General features: G+C 42.7%; 1 protein-coding gene across 1 annotated transcript in view; it reads right to left on the bottom strand.

The window, feature by feature from the left end:
* The window catches only part of LOC122554859 (cell adhesion molecule 2-like), an 802068-nt gene extending 785203 nt beyond the window's left edge, over positions 1 to 16865 (bottom strand). Inside the window, exon 1 of the mRNA XM_043700205.1 lies at positions 16838 to 16865. Within this exon, the coding sequence (XP_043556140.1) occupies positions 16838 to 16850 (13 nt within the window). The 5' untranslated portion in view covers positions 16851 to 16865. The remainder of the gene's footprint in view (positions 1 to 16837) is intronic.
* Positions 16866 to 17377: the final 512 nt, after the last annotated feature.

The following is a 17377-nucleotide window of genomic DNA, read 5'->3' as shown; positions in this document are numbered from 1 at the left end:
TTTGTCAGGATGTTCAAGAATGTAGGGAGGCTGGCGCTTTTTCAGCACTGACAGGGAATACTTGCGGACACAGAGATGGGTTCAAGTGCGTATACTTCAACGCAAGGAGTATCAGAAATAAGGTGGGTGAACTTAAGGCGTGGATAGGTACATGGGACTACGATGTTGTGGCCATCACGGAAACATGGATAGAAGAGGGACAGGAATGGTTGTTGGAGGTTCCTGGTCACAGATGTTTCAGTAAGATTAGGGAGGGGTGTAAAAAAGGAGGGGGGTGTGGCATTGCTAATTAGAAATGGTATAACAGCTGCAGAAAGGCAGTTCGAGGGGGATGTGCCTTTGGAGGTAGTATGGGCTGAAGTCAGAAATAGGAAAGGTGCAGTCACCTTGTTGGGTGTTTGCTATAGGCCCCCCAATAGCAACAGAGATGTGGAGAAACAGATTGGAAAACAGATTTTGGAAAGGTACAGAAGGTACAGAAAGGTAGTAGTCATGGGCGATTTCAACTTCCCAAATATTGATAGGAAGCTCTTTAGATCAAGTAGATTGGACGGGGCGGTGGTTTGTGCAGTGTGTCCAGGAAGCTTTTCTAACTCAGTATGTAGATAGTCCGACCAGAGGGGAGGCCATATTGGATTTGGTACTTGGTAATGAACCGGGACAAGTGATGGGCTTGTTAGTGGGTGAGCATTTTGGTGATGATGACCACAATTCTGTGACTTTCACCTTGGTTATGGAGAGAGACAGGTGCATGCAACAGGGCATGTTTTACAATTGGGGGAAGGGTAAATACAATGCTGCAAGACAGGATCTGAGGAGCATAAATTGGGAGCATAGGCTGTCAAGGAAGGATGTCGTGGAAATGTGGAACTTTTTCAAGGAACAGATACGACGTGTCCTTGATATGTATGTACCTGTCAGGCAGGAAAGAGATGGTCATGTGAGGGAACCTTGGTTGACGAGGGAGGTTGAATGTATTGTAAGGAGGAAGAAGAAGGCTTACATAAGGTTGAGGAAACAAGGTTCAGACAGAGCATTTGAGGGATACAGAATAGCCAGAAGGGAGCTGAAGAAAGGGATTTGGAGAGTTAAGAGAGGGCATGAAAAATCTTTGAGGAGAAAGTGAGGTCTGCAGATGCTGGAGATCAGAGCTGGAAATGTGTTGCTGGAAAAGCGCAGCAGGTCAGGCAGCATCCAGGGAACAGGAGAATCGACGTTTCGGGCATAAGCCATTCATTCCTGATCTTAGGATGCTGCCTGACCTGCTGTGCTTTTCCAGCACGACTCTAATCTAAACCCACGGACATTTTGGTTGGCCTGGGCCATTGGGCCAAAAGGCTTGTCTCTGTGCTGTAGGATTATATAACTCTAAGAGTCTATAAGCTGGTGCCAAGGAGCTGTACACAGATAAAGGTTTGGAGCTTTCATTGGCAACAAGAAGTTCATCGGTCTATGGACTAGTGATCAATTGTTAATGATAATAGTCTTCTGCCAGTTAATGACTATGGGACTACTTCTCAGGTCAGTGAACAGCTTGGAGCTGTGAATAAGATACAGACAGCCCTTTGGACCACTAGCAGCTCAGAAGCCTCTCTCTATTCTCTGCAGAAAAAAACAAATTAAGCCTGAAGAAAAATAGTATACATTCTCTTCATTGGTTACTGTGAGCTGTGACTTGGGATAACTGGTCGGCATGGACGGTTGGACCGAAGGGTCTGATTCCATTGTGTACATGGCTATGACTTTATGACTTAATAAATCAGAGACCTATTGTAAGTGAGTCAGCCATGCTGCGCTTCTTGCAAACCAATGGAGGCATCCAGAGAAGGACAACCAAGAAGTAGCATTCTGTACAGCACAAGAATCATAATCGGCGAACTGTAACCGCTGATTTCCTCCCCCAGACTTTCTCCATCATCCATAATACATTTTCCCTGTTTCTTCAGTCTGTGTGTATAAGAGGGAGTTGATAAGATTGACAGACTTTTAATTTGTAAAAGTCTATGTGGAAATTTTATTGATTGATTGATGGTTTTCACATGTACCGAGATACAGTGAAAAGTGTTGTTTTGTGTGCTACACAGGCTCATCGTACCATATAAAGTGCATCAGGGTAGCAGAACAGAATGCAGAATACAATGTTACAGCCACAGAGAGGGTGCAGAGAGAGAGTTAAAAATTAACATCTGAGAGGTTCGTTCAAAATTCTGAATACAGCGGGGAAAAGCTGTTCTTGAATCGATTTGTACATGTGTTCACACTTTTATATCTTCTACCTGATGGAAGAGGATGAAGAGAATATAACTGGGGTGGGAGGGGTCTTTGATTATGTTGGTTGCTTTTCTCAAGGCAGGGGGAAGTGTAGACGGAGTCAATGAATGGAAGGGCTGTGTTCATGACTCTCTGTAGTTTCATACCATACTGAGGCACATCGAGGTAGGATGCTTTGTGTAGTGAATCTGTAAAAATTGGTCAGAGTCTTGTGGACATGCCAAATTTTCTTATCCTCCTGAGGAAGTAGAGATGTTGTTGTGTTTTTTTGACCATTGTGTTGAGTCTAGGTAGACCAGACAGATTGTTGGTGATCATCACTCCCAGGAACTTGATGCTCTCAGCCATCTCCATCTTAGCACCAATGATGCAGATGGGGGCATGCCCCCCACTCCGCTTCCTGAAGTCGATGACCAGCTCCTTCATTTTTCTGATGTTTGAGAGATTCTTGTCTTTATACCATGCCACTGAACACCCAATGTCCTTCCTGTCTTCTTCTTGCTTGAGATCCAAGCAGCAACAGTGATGTCGTCAGCAAACTTATAAATGGAATTGGGGTGGAATTTGGCTACACAATCGTGAGTGTTTAAGGAATACAGTAGGGGGCTGAGTACACAAGCTTGCAAGGCACCAGTGTTGAGGATTATGTTGGAGGACAGGTTGTCGCCTATTCCTACTGACTGGGATCTATGGGTCAGGAAGTTGAGGATCCAGTTATAGAGGGAGGAGCTGAGACCCAATACAGAGTTTACAAATGAGTTTGTTGGGAATTATGGTGTTGATGGTAGAACTGTAGCTAATAAGTAGGAGCCTGACATAGATATCCTTGTTATCCAGATGTTCCAGGGATGAGTATAGGCCAGGGAGATGGGGTCTGTTGTAAACCTGTTATGTGCCATGACTAACCTCTTGATTCATTTCATAATTGTGCAGATCAGAGCTACTGGGTGGTAGTCATTGAAGCAAGCTGCATGATTTTTCTTTGGCACCAGGATGATGCTGGTCTTCATGAAGCAGGTGGGGACTACAGACCACAGTAAGAAGAGGTTAACGATATCACCAAATACTCCCACCAGCTGGTCTGCACAGCTCTTCACCTGTATCTTGAGTCTATTTGTTTGTAATAAATATTGATTTTTCTTACGTATAGAAACCTGGTCCATGCTTTCTGTCAACTTAGAACATAGAACATAGAACAGTACAGCACAGAACAGGCCCTTCCGCCCACGATGTTGTGCCGACCACTGATCCTCATGTATGCACCCTCAAATTTCTGTGACCATTTGTATGTCGAGGAGTCTCTTAAATGTCCCCAATGACCCTACCTCCACAACTGCTGCTGGTAACGCATTCCATGCTCTCACAACTCTCTGTGTAAAGAACCCGCCTCTGACATCCTCTCTATACTTTCCTCCAACCAGCTTAAAACTATGACCCCTCGTGTTAGTCATTTCTGCCCTGGGAAATAGTCTCTAGCTATCGACTCTATCTATGCCTCTCATTACCTTGTATACCTCAATTAGGTCCCTTCTTCTCCTCCTTTTCTCCAAAGAAGAAAGTCTGAACTTGATCCAAGAAGACAGTTAAACTGGGTGATTCACTTACTTTTTAAAATCCTTTACTTTAATGATGAGTCTGGGAATAATGGGGCTTGATTTCCAACATGTGACTCTCGCGAGGTGTGATATTCTTCTGTAGCACAATGCTCTACCGAATCATCGCCATCTTTGGCAATCACTTGCTAATGAGTATGATTGTCAATTTCGGAAATTCTGTGTTACTGGTCATGGGTTGTGTGGGTACTTGTATAGCTATTGAGCCTGGTTCCACAGCTGTGTTTCTGACCACACATTTGGCAGCTGTCTCTAGGAGATGAAACCGTCCTTGGCCTTGAGATTGGTGGCATTCCTTTCTCTGGTTCTTCTTTCGTACTTCTTGTTGATGGGTGTTCTGAAAATATTACGTCCCTTCATACTGGAGCTTCCTCCACATTAGTTTCTTTTGAATGTTGCATTTCTTGAGAGAAGCCTTCATGGAGTCCTTTTTCCTCCTTACGTTACAGTGCTTTCACTGAACTGGGGCGAAGATGTTTTGCTTTGGAAGTCGGAACCCAGGCAACCTAAGCATTTGGCTGGCCCATGGGAGTTGGTTTTGGATGATCATGGCCTCGTTGCTGGTTCTATTGGCTACTTCAAGGACTCTGATGTTTTTATGTCCAATCTCTCAGATAGGGCTGAGAATTGGTCTCAGACAGCATTGACAACACTACTCCAGGGCTTAAGGTAATGTCTGTACATAGTCCAAGTTTTGGAGCCATATAGAAGAACTGCAAAGGTCAATAGAATGGTGTGACTGAATATGGCAATAATGGCAGCTTTTCCCACATTTCTGTAAACAAAATGGAGGATTCCTGCGTTTTGTGAATGAAGTAGAGGATTTGTGCTTCTCTGGATACCAATTAATTGCAGATTTAATAAACAATTCCAGTTTTCTAAACAACTTTACTGAATTAATGTCTTCTTTGCAGTTGTATAAAACAAATTCTGTTTCTTTAATGGATTTCTTGTGACAATTCCCACTAGTTGAAGCGTTACTAACAATTTCAGCTGCTTCATTTGTTTTTCCTGGATCAATTCCACTGTCTGCAGTTTGAACAGTGTCAGGGACCAGATTTCTTTTCCTTTATGAACTGTAAACTGAAGTGAAAATAGATTATTATATTGCTGAGATATGAGGAGCGTTCTGCAGCTTGGAAAAATCAAGTGGTGCACATTTCAGCTGTGCGAGACCATGTTGTTATTAAAGCAGTGCAATCATTACTTTAACATTGAGTGACATCAAGTGATTTTGAGTTAAGGAAAAAAAACAGCCTAATGACAGTCCTTAGCTTGGTCAAGCTGTAGTTTCTTACAAAGTTGGGTGAACAATCTTCAGCCAGGTGTTCCAAGTATATGATCTGTCTTGGTTGCCTCCAGTGGCCCCCAGCATCACAGTAGCGAGTCCTCACTCAATCTTATTTACTTCATTTTATATCAAGAATCAGCTGGAGGCACTACATACTGCAAAGGCTATGGGCCCAGACAACAATCTGGAAACAGTACTGAGGATATGTGCTCCAGAAAATGCCATGCTTCTAGCTAAGCTGTTTTAGTACAGTTACAACATTGGCATCAGTAAATAATGTGGGGAAAACTATCCAAGAATGGCCTGTACAGAAAAAGAGGACAAATATAACCTGGCCAATGATCACTTCATCAATCATTTCTCTTAATCAGCAGTAAATTGATGAAAGTTATAATCAACGGAGCTATCAAAATGCACTTTTTTTACCAAAACCTCATCACTGACACGCAGTTTGGGTTCTGGCCAAGGCCACTCAGCTCCTGACCTCATTATAACCTTGATTCAAACATGGACAAAAAGCTGAATTCCAGGGGTGAGGTGAGACTGACAGTCCTTAACATCAAGGCTGCATTCTACCGAGTATGGCATTAATGAGCCCTAGCGAAATTTGAGTCAGTGGGAATGAGGAGATATGCTGGTTGGAGTCATACTTGGCACATAGGGAGATGGTTGTGGTTGTTGGAGGTCAGTCACCTCAGTTCCAGTAAACGTTTTCAGGAGATCCTTGGGCTAGTGTCCTTAGCCCAACCATCTTTTGCTACTTCATCGATGTCCTTCCATCCTTCATATAATTACAAGTGGGCACAATGTTCAGCACCATTGATGATTCCATGTCCAAATACAGCAAGACTTGGACAATAAACCAAAAGAACTGCAGATGCTGGAAATCAGAAACGAAACAGAAATTGTTGGAAAAACTCACCAAGTCTGACAGCATCTGTGGAGAGAAAATAGAGAAAATGTTTTTGGGTTCGGTAACCCTTCTTTAGAATTCAATTCTGAACTTCAGTTCTGAACAATGTTAACTCTGTTTTCTCCCCACAGATGGTGCGAGATCTGAACAATAACCAGGCTTCGGCCAACATGTGGCAAGTAATGCTCGTGCCATACAAGCACCAAGCAATGACCATCTGCAACAAAAGAGAATCTAACATCACCTCTTGACATTCAAAAGCATTACTATCACTGAATTCCCACATTATCAACATCCTGAGGGCATGTTAACATTGATGAGAAGCTAAACTGGGAGAAATTGAGGACTGCAGATGCTGGAGATCAGAGCTGAAAAATGTGTTACTGGAAAAGCACAGCAGGTCAGGCAGCATCCAAGGAGCAGGAGAATCGACATTTCGGGCATAAGCCCTTCTTCAGGAGAAGCTTTGAGAAGCTAAACTGGCCTAGTTATATAAATACAGTGGCTATAAAAGCAGTTCACAGGCTAGGAATCCTGCAGTAAGTAACTCACTTCCTGACTCCTAAAAGCCTGTCCAACATCTCCCAATCACAAGTCAAAATTGTGATGAAACACTCCCCACTTTCCCGGACGATTGAAGCTTCAATAACACTCAAGAACCTTGAAACTATCCAAGACAAAGCAGCCCACTTGATAGGCACTATAACCACAAACAGTAATTTCCTCCACCATCAAAGGTTAAAAGAAGCAGTGTGAACCATTTACAAGATGTACCACTTCCATCAAGAAGGACAAAGCGCAGTAAATGCATGCAAACACCGCCACCTGCACGTTTCCTTCAAACTACTCAGCATCCTAATTTTGAAATATGTCGCACTTTTGCTGGGTCAAAATACTGGGACTCACCAACAACATTGTAGGTGGTCTTCAACAAATGGACTGCAGTGATTCATGTTGGTAGTTCACTACCACCTTTTCAATACCATTCAGGGATAGACAATAAATGCTGGCCCAGCCAGCGACACCCACATTCCATGAAAGATTTGTTTTAAAAATGTGCAGAGAAGGCAGAGACCTCCAGAGTTGGAAAGTATGCTCTTCAAGGAGGAAACAGTTTGGTACAGAGTTGCCGCATTCTAACAAGGAGATTAATAAAGGGTATCAAAAGCTGTAGCCTCTATGTAACTCAAGAACTTGGAATTAAAGTAAAAGAAGCAGTAAATGACTTACAATCATACTGCATGGGAACACATTGTTTCGTCCAACGAGTCCATGCTGAACACAATCCAAACTAAGCAAAAATACGGAATGCTTCACGAATTTGCATGTCATCCCTGGGGCAAAGATATTTTAGAAGAATACACTTTCAGGTCCTGCGGGTTATCATTGACCAGAAAGTCAACTGAACTCACCAAATAAACACTGTGGCTACAAAAGCAGGTTAGAAGTTGGAAATAATGCAGCCAGCAACTCACCTCCTGACTCCCCAAAGACTGCCCACTATCTACAAGATACAAGTCAGGAGTGTGCTGAATAACTCCCCACTTGTCTGGACGGGTGCAGCTCCAACACACTCAAGAACTTGACACTATCCTGGACAAAGCAGCCCACTTGATTGGCACCACATCCACAAGCACCCATTCACTCCATCACCGACGTGCAGCAGCAGGTGTGTACCAACTACAAGATGCACTGCAGAAATTCACCAAAGATCCTCAGACAGCAGCTTCTAAACCCATGACCATTTCTATCTGGAAGGATGAGGACAGCAGATACAGGAGGAACACCACCCACCGCAAGTTCCCCTCCAAGCCGTTCACCATCCTGACTTGGGTATATATCACTGTTCTTTCATTGTCTTTTGAGTCAAAATCCTGGAATTCCCTCCCTAAGGGCATTGTGGGTCAATCCACAGCAGGTGGACTGCAGTGGTTCAAGAAGGCAGCTCACCCCCACCTTCTCAAGGGCAACTAGGGACAGGCAATAAGTGCTGGTCCAGCCAGAAAGGTTCACATCCCATAAATGAATAATTTTAAAACAGTCACAGTGAAAACATTGTAAAAAAATATATAAAGGTGAAAAGGATCTTCAAAAGAAGGATGGTGTTGATAAAATATTTGAAAATATTGCTGAGTAGTTCTTATCCACATTCCAGGGAGGTAATCAGTAAAGTCTCCAGTATTTAGACTATACATTTTCAGAAATATTTTTAGAACTTGGAATTAGTTCTCAGGTCATAATTTCAAAATTTGTGGATGGCACAAAACTTGGGAATATATTAAAGTGAGGTTACTCATAGATTTTAGGTGGTAGACTCAATTCAGATGGTGTTTAACAGAGAAGTGACATAATGATGTAATTTTGAAGAAAGAAATGGGAGGCAATTTAAAATAAATAATATAAATTGATGGAGCAAGAAAAAAAAGAGGCCGGAGGGCTCAAAAATACAAATCTTTTAAGATGGTGGGACAAGCTGAAAAGGCTGTTAAGAAAGCAGACAAGATTTTCAGCTTTACAGATAAAGAAATTGTGTATGAAAGCAATGAAGCTATTGTAAATTTTTATAGTTCACCATAAAAACATATATCTGGAATATTGTTCCCAATTTGGGGCAATACAATTTTGAAAGGATATCAAGACCTTAGACAAGGTTTAAAGGAGGTTCACATGATATTTATGAGGGATGAGAGATCAATGATGTGATGAGATTTAGCTGGGATTATTCTTTGTGCTGATAAAGTACAAGGGAGGTTTGGTACAGATGCTTAAAATTATGAAGGATCATGATAGAAAAAAGAGAAGAAACTGTTTCTACTAGCAAAAGAGATGGTATACAGAAGGAGACAGATTTAAAATAGTTAGCAAAAGGTACAGAAGGGAGATGAGAGTTATTGATCCTTGTGGAAAAAGTAAATTAAGTAATAACTTTCATAGCAGAGCTGTATATTAAAATCAAGCAGTTTGCAGAAGTGTGGGGAAGATGCAGGGGAAATGAGGCTAATTTTCAAAGTTTTTTTGAAAAACTTGAACAAGCACATAGGCTGGAGCTAGATGCTCCTATAGAGGATATTTAATTTTAGTGACAATGGTCTCGTCACCAGTTGGTGAATGGAAGGGAGTCCCATATCACCTCGATGGGGAAGGTTGAGTGGAATTAAGTGTCCATCAGAAAATTAACTGGCCAACATCAGGACCATTTGGGTGGAAATCAGGTAGGCAGCACCAATAGGAATGATGGCTGCTGTCAGTAAAGCAACCAGGGAGAAGCTGAGATTGTTTTTCAACACACTGAAGAGTAGATTAGATTAAGATTACATTACAGTGTGGAAACAGGCCCTTCGGCCCAACATGTCCACACCGACCCGCCGAAGCGCAACCCACCCATACCACTACATTTACCCCTTACCTAACACTACGGGCAATTTAGCATGGCCAATTCACCTTACCTGCACATCTTTGGACTGTGGGAGGAAACCGGAGCACCTGGAGGAGACCCACGCAGACACGGGGAGAACGTGCAAACTCCACACAGTCAGTCGCCTGAGGCGGGAATTGAACCCGGGTCTCAGGCGCTGTGAGGCAGCAGTGCTAACCACTGTGCCACCATGCTGCCCATGTGCTGAACCTTGTGCTGAAGCAGCACAAGTGTTGAAATGGAATGGAAATTACAGGAGAGAGTCCCAACCTAGTGTGGAAGGTCAGAATGAAGGGCATGGGGTAGCTGCCTGAGTGCACTTCCTTCCTGATATCAGATAACTTGATCAAGCACTTAGTGGGTCCAATGGAAGATTTCCCACTCACCCTCTGGAGGGTATAAACAAATGCATCACGTAAGACTTCTAGTAGAATAATAGCACTGGTGAGATGAATTCCTAAAGAGGACATGAACTTCCTATTTAACAGCCTCCACCCTGTGAGTGGACAGAGGTAATTTCCATTATCAGAACAGTAGTGCAGTTAAATAAGAGCACTGAATAGTGGAACAGCCAATGAGATGGCTGATCCAAGTAGCGGCCACAGCTCAAAAGAGATTATCAGGAACAATAAATGCTGTCAGAGTAATCCCACACATCACCTGTTCTATACTTCCCTCTCAAAAGCTTTTTGCCTCTTTTTTCCAGATAAAGACATTTCTTAAAACCAAAGTCTTGATCAAGCTTTTGACCAAGTTACCTTTCCCAATATCCTTTTATGAGGTTTGGTATCAAATTTTCATAGAATCACACAAACACACAAGAGACCATTTAGCCTTTCATGCCAGCTTTCTGCAAGAGTAATTCAGCTAGCCCGTCCTTCTGAATCTTTCCTCGTTCAATTGCAATTTTGTTACTCTGTAGATTACTGTCAATACCTCACTGAAAACCAGAATTGAATCTGCTACCAGCACACTGTCATGAGTATATTTCAAATCCTAACCCTTTGACATAAAATAACATGATTCATGTTGACTCATTTACCATTCACTGATAATGCTCCAGCAAAGTGCCTTTTTGTTTTACTACATTAATAGTGCTATACAAATACAAAAAGATGTCTGTTAATGTGGATCCACTCTAGTTGGTGTTAAAATTGGGAAACTCTTGCATAAGAATAGGAATAGGGCCTTCAGGCAATTGAGTCGGCATGGCTGATCAATTTGAATATGGCTGATCATGTCCAGCAAAATTCCAGACAATGACCATTACCAATAAGAGACAATCTAATCATCAACTCTTGATATTCAAATATCATTACCATCAGTGAACGCTTCACAATCAAAATTCTGGGGAGTTACTTTTGATCAGAGACTCAGCATGGATTCACCACATAAATATATTGGCTACAAGAGCAGGTCAGAGGCTAGGAATACTGGGGCAAGTAACTCCCGACTCCCCAAAGCCTGTCCATCATCTACAAGGCACAAGTCAGGAGTGTGATGGAATACTCCTTATTTGTCAGTTCCAACAACACTCATGAAACTTGACACTATCCAGGACAAAGCAGCCCCCTTGACTGGTATGACATCCACAAGCATCCACTCCCTTCACCCCACATGCATTAATGTTGTTTTATGTATCAAGGGGTGGGGATTTGAAATGTACTACTTGAGAGTATGCTGGTAGCAGATAGCGTGTACTATCTACAAGACAGTACCTTCTAAACTTATGACCACCTCCTTCGCAAAGGACAAGGACAGTGGCAAGTTCTCCTCAAAGTCATTTAACATCCTGACATGGAAATATATTGCATTCCTCCAGTGTTGTTTTGTCAAAACCCTTGAATTCCTTTCCTCACAGCGCTGTGGAAAGCACATGAACTGCAGAAGAGAGCTTGCCACCCCGACCTTCTCAAAGACAATGATAGACATCTTTGTATCCTCTTTGGCCACAGGTGAGGTCCCAGAGGACTGGAAGATAGCCAAAGTTGTCCCATTGTTTATGAAGGGTAACAGTGATAATCTAGGCTATTACAGGTCTGGGAGCCTCACATAGAGGAATTGTTGGAAAAGACTCTCCGGGTCAAGATCTATACATATTTAGAAGCAAATGGACATTTAGCAATAGACAGCGTAGTTTTGTGCGGGTGAGGTCATGCCTTATTACCTTGATTGAGTTTTTTGAGGAGTGATGAAGATGAATGATGAGGGAAAGGACATTGAGGTTATGGATAGACAAGTTATGCTGCAGCTTTATAGAACATTAGTTAGGTTACACTTGGAATATTGCATACAGTTCTGGTCACCACACTGCAGAAGGAAAAGGATACTTTGGAGAGGGTGCAGCAAAGTTTACCAGGATGTTGCCTGATAAGGGGGATTTTAGCTCTGAAGAGATTGGCAGACAGGGTTTGTTTTCACTGGAATGCAGGAGGTTGAGGGGCAACCTGATAGAAGTTTATAAGATTGTGAATGGCATGGGTAGGGTGGAAAGTATGAGGTCTTTTCCTAGGTGGAGGGGTCAATTACTAGGGGACAAGGTGCGAGGGGAGATGTTTAGAAGAGATGTGTGAGGTAGGTTTTTCACACAAAGGGTGGTGAATGCCTGGAATGCGCTACCAGAGGATGTGGTAGAAGCAGATACAGTAGCAGCATTCAAGAAGCACCTGGACGAATACAACCAACCCCACTGTCCCATGGCTGAACACTTCAACTCCCCTTCCAACTCCAGAACATGCAGGTCCTGGGCTTCCTCCACAGCCAAACCCTAACTACCCAATGCCTGGAGGAAGAAAATCTCATTTTTCGCCTTAGGACCCTCCAACCACACAGGATCAATGTGGATTTCACCAGTTTCCCCACTTCTCCATCCCCCCACCTTATCCCAGTCCCAACCTTCGAACGTGGCACCATCCTCTTCAACGGTTCTACCCGTCCATCTTCCTTAGAACATAGAACATAGAACAATACAGCGCAGAATAGGCCCTTCGATCCTTGATGTTGCACCGACATGTGAGCTAATCTAAGCCCAACCTGTTATACTATCCCACCATCATCCGTATGCTTATCCAAGGACTGTTTAAATGCTCCTAATGTGGCTGTGTTAACTATATTGGCAGGCAGGGCATTCCACGCCCATATCACTCTCTGAGTAAAGAAACTGTCTCTGACATCTGTCTTAAATTTATCACCCCTCAATTTGCAACTATGCCCCCTTGTACAAGCCAATGGCATCGTCCTAGAAAAAAAGACTCTCATTGTCCACTCTATCTAATCCTCTAATCATCTTGTATGTCTCTATCAAATTCCCTCTTAACTTTCTTCTCTTCAATGAGAACAGACCCGAGTCTCTCAGCCTTTCCTCGTAAGACCTTCTCTCCAGACCAGGCAACATCCTGGTAAATCTCCTCTGTACCTTTTCCAATGCTTCCACATCCTTTCTGTAATGGGGTGACCAGAACTGTACACAATATTCCAAGTGAGGCTGCACTAGTATTTTGTACAGTTGAAGCATAACATCACAGCTCAGGAACTCAATCTCCCTACCAATAAAACCTCGGATGATACCTGAACTGCTGTGCTTTTCCAGCACCACTAATCCAGAGACTGGTTTCCAGCATCTGCAGTCATTGTTTTTACCTAACACACTGTATGCCTTCTTAACAGCACTATCAACCTGGGTGGCAACTTTTAGGGATCTATGTACATGGACACCGAGATCCCTCTGCACATCCACACAACCAAGAATCTTTCCATTGACCCAGTATTCTGCCTTCCTGTTGTTCTTCCCAAAGTGCACCATTTAGCTGTATTGAACTCCATTTGCCACCTCTCAGCCCAATTCTGCAGTTTATCCAAGTCCCCCTGTAACCTGCAACATTCTTCCACACTGTCCACTATTCCACCAACTTTAGTGTCATTTGCAAACTTACTAACCCATCCACCTATGCCTGCATCCAAGTCATTCATAAAAATGATAAACAGCAGTGGTCCCAAAACAGATCCTTGTAGCACACCACTAGTAACCGGAGGCCAGGCTGAATATTTTCCATCAACCACCACTCGCTGCCTTCTTACAGAAAGACAGTTTCTAATCCAAACTGCTAAATCACCCTCAGTCCCATGTCTCTGCATTTTCTCTAACAGTCTACCATGCGGAATCTTACCAAAGGCTTTATTGAAGTCCATGTACACCACATCAACTGCCCTACCCTCATCCACATGCTTGATCACCTTCTCAAGAAACTCAATGAGGTTTGTGAGATACTACCTACTCTTGATGAAATGATGCTGACTATCTCCAATCAAATTGGTGCTTGCGAGATGATTATAAATCCTATCTCTTATACTCCTTTCCAAACCTTTTCCTACAATAGACGGAAGGCTCACTGGTCTATAATTACCTGGGTCAACTCAGCTTCCCTTCTTGAACAAGGGCACAAAATTTGCAATCCTCCAGTCTAAACCTGTAGACAGTGACAACTCAAAGGTCAAGGCCGCTATCTCCTCCCTGGCTTCCCAGAGAATCTTCGGATAAATCTATTCTGGCCCAGGGGACTTATCTACTTTCACACATTCTAGAATTGATAGCATGTCCTCCTTATGAACCTCAATCCTTTCTAGTCTAAAGGCCCGTATCTCAGTCTTCTCCTCTCCAATATTCTCCTTTTCTTGAATGAAAGTAGATAAGAAATATTCATTTAGCACCTCTACAATCTCCACAGGCTCCACACAAAACTCCCCACTTCTGTCTTTGACTGGCCCTATTCTTACCCCAGTCATCCTTCTATTCCTCACATCCCTATAGAAAGGTTTAGGGCTCTCCTTTATTCTACCTGCTAAAGACTGCTCATGTCTCCCCTCCTTGCTCTTCTTAACTCTCTCTTTAAATCCTTCCTAGCTAATCTGTAACTCTCCATCGCCTCATCTGAACCATCTCATCTCAACATCACATAAGCCTCCCTCTTCTGCTTAACAAGACTTACAATTTCTTTTGTAAATCCCCTGCATTTTGCTATTCCATTCTAAGCGTCCTAAGTTTTGCCGAATTGTATTATAATTGCTCCTCCCCATCTATAGCTCTTGCCCTGTGGCATCACTAAACTAAACATAACCGAATTATGGTCACTCTCTCCAAAGTGCTCACCTATCATTAAATCAAACACCTGGTCTGGTTCATTACCAAGTACCAGATCCAGTGTGGCCTCCCCTCTTGCCAGCCCTTCAACATATTGTGTCAGGAAACCCTTCTGCACACATTGGGCAAAAACTGATCCATACTAGAGTTATCGCATTGCCAGTCAATGTTGGGGAAGTTAAAGTCCCCCATAATGACCATCCTGTTCCTTTCACTCCTGCCCAGAATCAATTTGCCAATCCTCTCCTCGACATCCCTGGAACTTTGCAGAGGCCTATAAAAAATGCCTAGCAGTATGACCTCTTCTCTCCTGTTTCTAACCTCAGCCTATACCACCTTGGTAGACAAGTCCTTATCAAAAGTTCTTTCAGCCACCGCTACACTGTCCTTGACTAACAAAGCCACACCTCCCCCTCTTTTATCACCTCCCTGATTTTAATGAAAGATCTAAACCCTGGAACCTGAAACATCCATTCCTGACCCTGCTTTATCCATGTCTCCGAAGTGTCTACTCTGTTGAAGTAGACACACTTCAAACCAGCTTGCAGTCTGCCAGCTCACTCCTGTGACCATGAAATCCTGTCTATGTGCTCCCTACTCTCATCCTCCTGTGTACTGGGACTACACTGCAGGTTCCTATCCCACTGCTGAGCATGTTTAAACCCACCCGAATTCCTTCCCACCTATCTGCTCCACCCTCTTCTCCAACCTATCACTTTGACCCCCCACCTTCATCTACCTATCATACTCCCAGCTACCTTTCTCTCAGCTCACAACCCCTCCCATTTGTCTCTCAGCCCCCTTGCCTCAATCCTGATGAAGGGCTATGCCCAAAATGTTGATTCTCCTGTTCCCCGGATGCTGCCTGACCAGTTGTACTTTTCCAGCACCACACTCTTTGACTCTGATCTCCAGCATCTGCAGTCTTCACTTTCTCCGAGACTCATGAATAGGCAGGGAATAGAGGGATACAGGCCATGTGCAGGCAGATGGGATTAGTTTAGAATGGCATCATGGTTGGTGCAACAATGCTGGGCCGAAGGTCTTAATCCTGTGCTGTTCTGTTCTGTTCTGTTTAGAGGCCATCTGTGACATGTGAACAGAATTCTCAGAGGGTTGTAGAGCTAAGGAAGCTCACAGAGAAAGGAAGTCCTGAAGACAAAAAAGAATTTAAACATGGGAGTCAAAATATCAAATGTCAAGCTTTGAACTCAATGAACACAGAGGTGACAGAACAGTGAAACCTGATTTGGGATAGAAGTCAATTTCCTAACTCATTATGGCAGGATTTTGAATGTGACTGAACTGTGATGCCTAAAAATCAAGACAGAATTTTAAAAAATCTCTCAACAACCTATATAAGATAAAAATAGGGCTAAATACCTTTTGAAGGAGATTGAAAAAATATTCCAAACTTTGAGCTCATCTATCGAAGAATAACTAATCTGAGCAAAGGACACTCTAAGTATCAAGCATTCTAAAGACACATAACACACAACTCCGAACAGCACAGCATTCCCCACCATATGCTGCCTCTACAGCCCTGGAAAGGGCATTCCAATCTGCAATATTCAGAATTACACCATTTAGAGCTGAAATAGTGCCAATTTGTTCTTTGTTCTTCACTTTGTGAACTGTCCAATTACTGATCAAACTAATTTTACTTATGACCTTTAACAGCCATCAGAGAAGGCACTCAGTTCATGTTCTAGAATGGACCTGTACCTACACCCTCTGAATGAAACAAATGTTTGAGTAAATTGTGCTACTTAATCACTGCTATAATCATAATCTGTACAACAGTTCAAAAATAGAAAATACAATTATTTTAGACATTAAGAATGACATGACAATATGCAGATCACTGAAGATAAATACATCTGCGTACAAGCATAAAATGCTCTTTAATTAATGCTTTAATTCCTCAGCTTACTGAATATGGATACAGTTAGCAGGACAGCACATCAGTCATTTCCTGCAGAATAGCAATATCTCATTGGAGGATTTTACATAAACAAGTGATTAAAATTCGGTGCAACAGCATTTGATGAATGAGTTGCAGATCATCCAGAAAAAAAAAGCAACCCACTTGACCAGCACACCACCTCAAACACTCAGTCACTCAACCTCTGACGCACATTAGCAGCAGTTTGCACCATCTACAAAGTGCAACTGCGCAAGGCTCCTTCAATCATACCATTGAAGCCCATGACCTCCACCACCTGGAAGGAGAAGGTAGCAGATGTATGGGAACACCGTAACAAGTTCCTCTCCAAGCTGTACAATATTCTGACTTGGAACTATAGCAGCATACATTCCAAATTTCAATATTCAGGAACTCCCTCTCTTCCTGTCTGCACAGACTGACTGCCTGTGATTCAAGGAGATGACTCAGCATCACCTTCTCAAGATTAAGACATGAGGATTAATTGCAAGCTTAGTCAGTTTCACCCATAAACTATCCATTAACAAAAATGTGGTTTAAATTATTATTTTTAAATAATTAGATCCCTTTATTCAGAAAGGTGTTGGATAGTAGAACTTACCACCATGAGGGGTTTTTGCAGTAAATAACATAGACGCATTTCAGGTGAAGTTAGAACAGAAGAGGAAAGAAGGAAATGATGACCAGTTAAAATGAAGTGAGGTGGGAGGAGGCTCATTTTAACAGTAAACTAATGGACTGCTTGTTGCTGTGCTCTAGATCCGATGCAACTTAAATCTGCAAGTGGTAAAC

The sequence above is a fragment of the Chiloscyllium plagiosum genome, chromosome 12 (assembly GCF_004010195.1).
Source record: "Chiloscyllium plagiosum isolate BGI_BamShark_2017 chromosome 12, ASM401019v2, whole genome shotgun sequence".
Taxonomy (NCBI): Eukaryota; Metazoa; Chordata; class Chondrichthyes; order Orectolobiformes; family Hemiscylliidae; genus Chiloscyllium; species Chiloscyllium plagiosum.
The sequence above is the reverse complement of the archived record's forward strand: the minus strand, read 5'-3'. Positions and strand labels throughout refer to the sequence as shown.